Source organism: Anoplophora glabripennis, unplaced genomic scaffold (genome assembly GCF_000390285.2).
Source record: "Anoplophora glabripennis isolate ALB-LARVAE unplaced genomic scaffold, Agla_2.0 scaffold934, whole genome shotgun sequence".
NCBI classification, from domain to species: domain Eukaryota; kingdom Metazoa; phylum Arthropoda; class Insecta; order Coleoptera; family Cerambycidae; genus Anoplophora; species Anoplophora glabripennis.
The window spans coordinates 33,237-42,284 of record NW_019417012.1 but is presented as its reverse complement, the minus strand read 5'-3'; the positions used below and the strand labels follow the sequence as shown (position 1 = coordinate 42,284).

The 9,048-nt window shown below is 30.0% G+C and overlaps 1 protein-coding gene across 2 annotated transcripts in view; it reads right to left on the bottom strand.

Annotated features, from left to right (window-relative positions):
• LOC108913959 (inositol-trisphosphate 3-kinase homolog) overlaps positions 1–7,272 on the bottom strand; it is a 122,949-nt gene extending 115,677 nt beyond the window's left edge. For both annotated transcript variants that reach the window (XM_018719623.1, XM_018719624.1), the window contains exon 1: positions 7,046–7,272. In XM_018719623.1, coding sequence (XP_018575139.1) covers positions 7,046–7,117 — 72 coding nt within the window. In that variant the 5' untranslated portion in view covers positions 7,118–7,272. The remainder of the gene's footprint in view (positions 1–7,045) is intronic.
• Positions 7,273–9,048: the final 1,776 nt, after the last annotated feature.

Here is a 9,048-nt window from a genome sequence, read left to right as displayed (position 1 = left end):
ACTTTTAGAATTATCGAAATCTTGTTAGTTTTGCACCAGGCGCTAAATGAACAAGATTTCGATAATAGATTAAATTATTGTCAATGGATGCTAGGCATGCTTGAGGAAAACAGAAATTTCTTAACGGAAATTCTCTGGACCGACGAGGCTACCTTTAGTAGTGATGGTAGAGTAAACCGTCATAATATGCATTATTGGTCCGCTGAAAATCCGCATTGGTTAAGAGAAGTGCAGCACCAGGGACGCTGGAGCCTAAATGTGTGGTGCGGTATCATTGGGGACAGAATTATTGGACCTTATTTTTTTGATCAAGCTTTAACTGGTAACCGCTTCTTAGAGTTTTTGATCAACGACTTGCCAATTTTGTTGCCTTTTTCCGTAAAATGTAAAATAAAAAAGTTAACAATTGGGTACCTAATAGTAATTTCCAACTAATGTTGGCGTGTACTCTAAAGCTTAGGTAAATGAGGGAAATCTTTTTCCCCTGTTACTTAACTGTAAATACAAATGGTTATTTCGAAAGAGGAACACTTTCTATCTAATAGGCCAGGAAATATAGAGTTGGACTCGACTTTTTGTTTCGGCAAGCTGAATTTATCACTATAGATGCTAAATATTATGTACAATAACATATTAGTTTCCACAATCATAAAAATGGGGGGANAAATCTTAAATAATCATTGAAATCTACTAAAATAACTCTGAAATCTCCTGAAATGTTTTGTAATCGGTTGAAAGATATTGTAATCTTTATTATTTATATGAAATTTGTATTTTTTTTTAATCGATATTGAAATCTGCAGATACATTACAAGAGATTTCAGAAATTTTGTAATCTTCGTACGTTTTTTCCTTAGCGGATCGCCCCTCGGTGTAGGTAAAACAGCAGCGCAATTCCTCATAATAAAAAATAAAATACCACCTGAACTAGATGTAATTTTATTATTATTAAGTAATAGCAGTAAAAATTTCAATTTCTGTAAAATCCGAGGTAAATTCATTTAGCGTAATGTCATTACGGTAGTGTTAATATCTAAATATTGCTAAAACACGTAGAAACAGCGTTCACGATAGCAAATTGTTTGGAATAATTGTTGTTCATATATGAGACTTTTATTTTTACAAAAAGATATTATTTTTCTTTCTGTGATGTCAATTAGTTCTGAAAATAACAAAATTTGATTAATAGTAATAGTAATAGTATGAATATTAATTTTTGATCCTTATTTTATTGCATTCATTATAATTTAAAATATATTCCCAAATCTATTTAAATGTATGTATAAAATAAGAAAAAAGCAGAAAATATGAACGGCTGCAAAATTTTTACTAAAAAAATTATAAAAAACAACTAACAATAGTTGATATTCCCAATTTTCGAAAGAAAAAGTTTTTTTTCAAAATCTTTAAAATATTGACGAAATTTGGGCCTTGCGTAAGACATAACCAAGTGAGTAAAAAATTAGTAAAACAAAATAAGAAATTTTTCATTCTTTATATGTCACATTAAGGAGGATCAGGCGCTACGAAAAATTGCAGCCAATTTCGTATTATTGAGTAAAAATTCCCCGTAATAAATGGTACCTATGTATAAAATTTTATCAATTTATTTCGAACCATTTTCCAGATATTGTAATAAAATTGTGTCTTAATGGACCCCTTTAAAAAAGGGCGTAGCGGCAAAGGAGGGCGTTTTCGGACACATGTCGATATGAAATTTTTTGCTCAAAATTACTTTCTCTATCATATGTGTTCGTTTGGCACACCGAAAATGAAACACCCTGTATAGAAATAAGGGATAAGTAAATTCAACAATTATACTGCAGCAAAAATCTAGAAACACATTTAAGTATCACCTTTCAACAAAATAATGTATTTATTTGTTTTTAGTGATTCTTGATGTTTTAAGAATGAATATGTAACAATATTTCGGTGTAACTAAGAACAATTATTATCTACTTATCAGTTTGAAATATTTCTGGTTAAGCATAACAAAATTTTAAAATAATTCCACTGATTCTTTTGGTGCAGGGAATTAAGTATTTGTTTAAAATTGTTTAAAAATAGCGAAATGTTTGTTTTTCTTTTTTGTATGGAAACAATCCCAATTTAAGAAAAAGTGTAACCACTAAATAATGCCACAAATAAATAATTATGCAGACAATAAGAAATTACTTTAGTAATCCGGCCTTTGAATACAAGCAATTATTGTTACATAACATACTTATTTCCATTCGTTAAGTTACGGAACTAGAGAGCATTGTGTAAAATAAATAAAATTGTGTATAAATATTTTTTTTTTGAAAATAACAGATATAGTAATGTGATTTATCAAATAATTCCAATAATTATTCTGCTTTAGGAGTAATGGGTTTTGCAAGAATTGGAATTTACCAATAGGTTAGGACATCCACTTTTGCCCGTATAAGGAGAAAATTATCTTTATATTAAAAAAAAAAATTCAAAAATTGGAAATAGATTACGTATTAAAAAAAAGGTGTTAAATGGATGTTTCTTTAGCATTAGTTCGTAAAAATTATGTTTTTATTATACAATCTGTTGCTTTTGTATGTACCTGTTTTGCAGCAACATGTATTAAAAGCGAGGGGTAAACCACTTAGTAAATATGGTGTACAAGTGATGTAAATATCGTAAATATTTGTAAATATTCGTAAATATTAGTAAATGCTAGTAAATACTAGTAAATATTTGTAAATATTCGTAAATATTAGTAAATATTTGTAAATATTAGTAAATATTCGTAAATATTAGAAAATATTAGTAAATATTTGAAAATTTTAGTAAATATTCGTCAATATTCGGGTAAATATTGATAAATAATGGTAAAATTCGTAAATATTTATTCGTTCCGCATACTTTCCTATCCAAATCTGGAAAATTGTNTGGATATCCGTCGTGTACTAACACCGGGATTACGCTCGGCCATAGCAAGGATATTCTCTTCTTCTACAACACTCTGCTGACTTACCCGTTCGTAGTGAATGCGAACACTTGGAAGTGAACCAGTTTCTCTGAGTGCATGAAAAGTTGTGGTAAACGTTTTCGGGGATGGAATGCGACGATTTGGGAAACGCCGTTGATATTCCAGTGAAGCTAGAGTAGCATTTCCATCGCAATTACCCAAAACAAACACCATATCGGCATACTCAGCAGTCGTAAACTTAAAAGGCATTGTTCGCGAATTTGCAAAATTGAATCTTCACACTAAACTGCAAGCTTGTCAAAACTGACAGTAATCTAGATAACATTTTACCTTGCAAATGTCGTCAGAGCACACTTGACCAATGCGTAGCGCGCCGAGACGCAGCAAATTTGATTATTACTTTTTACATTTAAATTTAAAATTCATGTAGCTCACAAAGTAAAGCAAATCGGACACATGTTTATATAAACTTTTTTTCTAGAAATAACCCAAGGAACATCCTCTGTTAGTGCCGGGAGAACTTCATGAAACACCCGGTATTTTGATGTTTTTTCTCTTCCTGTGTGGTCAACAATTTGAACATTTAATTTGATTTTTTTTCTGTCTTATTAATAAATAAATAAATAAATAAATAAATAAATAAATAAATCCCAAATTTCTCGATAACTGTTGAATTTAGGTATAGGACATGGTAAATACAGGGTGATTCACTATATTTTGACCACCCTTTAACTTTTTTGTTTTAAGAGTTATAAAAAAATGTTAAATATAAAAGTTGCACGATTTTTTATGAATTTTTCTAAAATGATAGTAGAAAAACAAATGAAGTCCAAACAAAATGGCCGTGGATGTTAACTTTGTTAAGTTAAATGGAACACCCTATATATTTTTACATATTTGGATAGAACGTTACCTGTAGAGCATAGCCATATAGGGTTTGCTGGGTTTATCTCCAACAATAAGCAAAAGCATTAAACGAAAAGAAGGTTTTTTTATTAAGAAAATAATACATCTTGTAATTGTTAGAACTCTTTCAGGCATTTCTGCCTTTTTTTCAATTACGTAAGGATTTACAGATGAGTTATAATATATTTTGACAGATCGGACAATGGTACGGTCCCAAATGCGTATAGGTAATGTAACGAAATAACACTAATTAGGCCGTGTGAGGTCTAATTACTCTTAGACATTATATGGTAGGTCGTGACAGTGACAGATAGTAATGTCTTGATAACATTGTTATTGATTGACAGTATGCATTACTATTTAATTAAAATAGGTTACACAGAAGTAGAAAATTATTTAGAATTAAAATAGAGTATAAAGAAGAACTTTGCCGAGAACTTTGCTCTATTTTAATTCCTGTAATATTTAAATTTTCTACTTCTGTATAACCCATTTTAATTAAATAACGCGAACGGAACTGTCAAATTTCAATATATGAGAATAATACAAACTGTCAAACAAGTTATTTCCATACTCTATTTTAATTCCTAATAATATTTCAATTTTCTACTTCTGAGTAACCCATTTTAATTAAAGAATAATACAAAACTGTCAATCAATAACAATGTTCTCATGACATTACCTGTCACTGTCACGGCCTACCACATAACATTGTCCATGAGTAATTAGGCCTCTCACGGCCTAATTAGTGAGATTACAATATCTACATACATTGGACCATATCAATGATCGATCTGTCAAAATATATTATAACTAAATCTGTAAATCCTTACGTAATTGAAAAAAGGCAGAAATGCCTGAAAAAGGTTTAACAATTACAAGATGTCTTATTTTCTTAATAAAAAACTTTCTTTTCGATTTTTAGAAGTACCTTGCTTATTGTTAGAGATGAACCCAACAAACCCTATATGGCCATACTCTACAGGGAACGTTCTAGCCAAATATGTAAAAATATACAGGGTGTTCCATTTAACTTAACAAAGTTAACATCCGCGGTCATTTTGTTTGGACTTAATTTGTTTTTCTACTGTCATTTTCGAAAAATTCATAAAAACTCGTGCAACATTTATATTTCACATTTTTTTATAACTCTTAAAACAAAAAAGTTAAAGAAAGGGTCAAAATATAATGAATCACCCTGTACATGAAACATACTTAGAACACTGCAGAATTAAGAAATAAAAAATAGGCGATTCCATTTAAAATATTAAAGTTGATTGTCGTAACTTAGTTTTGGGCCGCCCTGTATACATAAATTTGCCATCAGAAAAACCGCAACCAAAATCGACATATCAGAGCGTTTTTCCAAAAACCAAACCCCTGAATTTAAATGAATTTGTTCCAACCCACGCGTCATCACTGTATAGCAAGGGTCGGCAACTGGCGGACCGCGGTCCAGGTCCGGACCGCGGAAGGTAAAATACTGGACCGCCAAATTTTTTTTTAAAGTATAAATTGCTCAAATAAATGATTTAAAAAATGTTTTTTACGTTTAAGTGCCAATCTTATCATTTTTTCTAGTATTTTACAATTGTGTGAGTGTTTCGAGTTCTTAATTAGTAAGCAGATTAAATTTGAGTCCAAATTAAAATAAAAAATAAGAAATGTGAATTTTTTTTCTGGACCTCGTTAAAAATTTTCAAAAGTATCCGGACCCCACCTAAAATTACTTGCCGACCCCTGCTGTATAGCTTCAATTATTTATACAGACATACATAAGTACTTATGTATGTTAAGAAAACTAGTATTTATTAATATTTTAATACATAAATGTACAAATTTAAAACAAATGACTTTATTTAAATAAAACCAGAATTATCCTTCTTACCATGTCAACTAATGGTGCAGTTACCTTACGTGCAGGTAATAATTTTTTTACATACAGAGGTATATATACTCTCCAGGATATGTAAACTTTGTAATCTCTGTATCTATCTTTTTCTTTTAAGCTACTTCAAATCTAACAGATGAGTAAGAACAACAATACTCAATACTGGCATCTCGAAAACGCTTCTTGTTGGGTATTGCTAGAATGCACCCTTTGCAAATAAAGAGCAAATATAGGTATGCAGCGTATTCATTAACTTTTAACGTCTATAATATTTAATATACTGTTACAACATCCAACGTAAATTGGTAATGAAAAATTCGCTCACTCTGAATTCAAACAATTGTTTTCCTATATAAAATCGTCCGCTATCACCCGTTTGTATATAAATTATGTGTTTAAAAAAATTAAATTAAATAATTATTCTCTAATAAATTATTTTTATAATTATAATTAGATAATACTTTTACACATATTAATAAGTAACATGCTGCTGTTCAGTTTGGCCTGCTACACCTTTTGTTAAATTTGAGACAAATAATGTGCAGGCGTGCAACTTCATTTAATGTTCAAAATAGCCTTCAGTTTGTTCTATACATACTTAACTTATAATATTCACATTTTGGTCCGCTATTTTGTATCCTTTAAAATAACGCTAACGAACTACTGTCTTCCGATTCCTACCTAATACCTATCAATTAAAAATTTTGAATACAATAAAAACCTAGCATTTTTTACCTAAACATACCTAAACCTGCTTCGATATTAAAATTTAATTTACTTGTAGATAATGCAGATGATACATACACACACACTTAGACAACATTTTATATTAGATATAGATCCTAGATATTTTCATTTACACGATAAAATTTTAAGAAATTACTTATAAAAAACCAAAAAATTTTTTAGGATATTCTCAATTTAAGTTCACTGTATTATAACATTTTTTAATAATATGTACCTACCTATTTATTGCTTTTGTTTGCCAAATTATAAATATGGTATCTACAATAGCTTTAATTTATTGAAATATTTACANGGAATTACTTATAAAAAACCAAAAAATTTTTTTAGGATATTCTCAATTTAAGTTCACTGTAAACATTTTTTAATAATATGTACCTACCTATTTATTGCTTTTGTTTGCCAAATTATAAATATGGTATCTACAATAGCTTTAATTTATTGAAATATTTACAAATAAGCGTATCAAAAGTGCAATGATCTTCAGCTACCTACTGTAATAAACAATAAACAAATTTAGGGTTTATGTTTACATCCTACTACATAACCTATAAACTTACATCAACTAGTGAGTTAATATAAAACGATGAAGAATACGTCTGAGGCGGAAAATTTGTGGTATAATCCGACATACTGGCACAAACACTTCAATTTCACTTATCATGAAGTTCATTAACAAAATTAGTATTCACAGCTCACAGAAAACAAGTTATAGTTTACTTTTACGAACCGTCACCGTCGTATCATACGTCGTAGTAAATTAAGTACACGGACAACGAAGACAGAATTGTTTTGTCCGCTGTGTGTTTAGTTGGTGAATTTATTAATGCCTTTTTATTTTTAGAGTCAGTAAATTGCGCGTGCGCTGCATTTGGAGAATATCTGCACATTGTAAGCTATAAACAAAACACGAAGCAGCTGCCGCTAGTGAAAATTGGAATGGTCATATTTTTATGAAGAAGCATGGGACCTATAGAATTTTTTACGAGATGATTTCCGTAAAGAGAACTTTCGTGATGAAAAAATTTCGAACGAAATTTGCGAAGAAATTAAAATAGGCGTGTCTACCCTGAGATCTTAAAAAGGGTTACAAGTGTATAAAGGTGTGTACCTATGTAGGTACATGTGCAAAATAGATACATATTTTTATCATAATCAACAAACAACAGAACTGTTATAGATGTTTCTTTTTATTTACAAAATATTTTTTTTCATTAAGTACCTACCTATTCCTATTTAATTTTTAATTTGATACTGGCATCCTAAGTAGGTACCTATACCTATCTCAAAAATTTCAAATCTCAAATTTTATTTTCTCAAATAATTCTGTAAGTACATTAAATAAATGAAAATTTTGCGAAAAAAATGTTGAAACACCTAATTATACTTATTAATTACCAAATTACCTAATTTAAGAAATATATATTTTGTACATATACATACGTGCAACCGTTTTCGAGATCCAAAGGTTGGCACCCTCCTATTTTAATTTATTTCGCAAATTTCACTCCAAATTTTTTTCATCGCGGAAGTTTTCTGTGGGCTTATAGAAATCTCCGAAAACCGGTACGCCTATGCCTATAAAAATACAACCACTTTAATTTTTACCAGCCGCCGTTTACATCAAGACACATTTTTAGCATCTGCTGCATTTGTGGTGCCTCACTACATATTTTACATAGGTACCTACTTATTTCTGTATTATTACCGTTAGTTTAATATTATATTCTGACTAGAGGATTTGACAATCGGGATCCGAGGAACCCGACCGTTTTTCAGTCCCGAAATTTTCGGGATTAAGTTTTCCTGATACCGAGATCTTCGGGATTGACATCTTAAAAAAGTTACAAAATAGACTGCGTGAATCATTTAATATAAAATACAAGAAGTTTTATTCCAAGCAAGCAGCACAAATTAACCCAGCGGGCTTGCGATGCTTGCATGGAATAAAACTTTGAATTTTGAAATAAAATGATAGGCAAGCAATTCTCACTGGGTTACTTGGTGATTTCTTTTTGGATTTTTGAATTTTGAATATCAGTTTTAAAAACTTTTTACTAAGAAACTTACTTTACTTATTGGGTTGTTACACGAAAGTCGTCTATTTAGTCGATGTTTTTGTTAATTTTCAAAGCTTGTTTGCATAGTTTGTTACATCTTAAAGGTTTTTTCAATTTATGTAAGAGTAAGCTTAAAGAGATCGAAGTGATTCTTGAAAAAAAATAACTTTAACATAAAGACTGAGTGATTTTAAGTCTGGGTTAGTCTGACTCTAAAGTCTAATTAGTTAGAGTGATTAGATTAGCTAGATGTTTAGTAAAATACGTTGATTCTTGTCTAAATTTTGATTACGTTGATTTTTGTTTAAATTTTGATTTGTTGATTAAAAAGCTGATTTCTGTAAGATTTTCTTATTTTTTATTTGTAACCCTCAATACCGAAATAATGTCGGGATCCCGGAATTGACTAAGCATAATCCCGAAATCTCGGGATTAGAAATAAGGGCCGGGATCGAATTCACTAATTCTGAGTTCTGACTCATTTTAAATAAGTAGTGCAATAT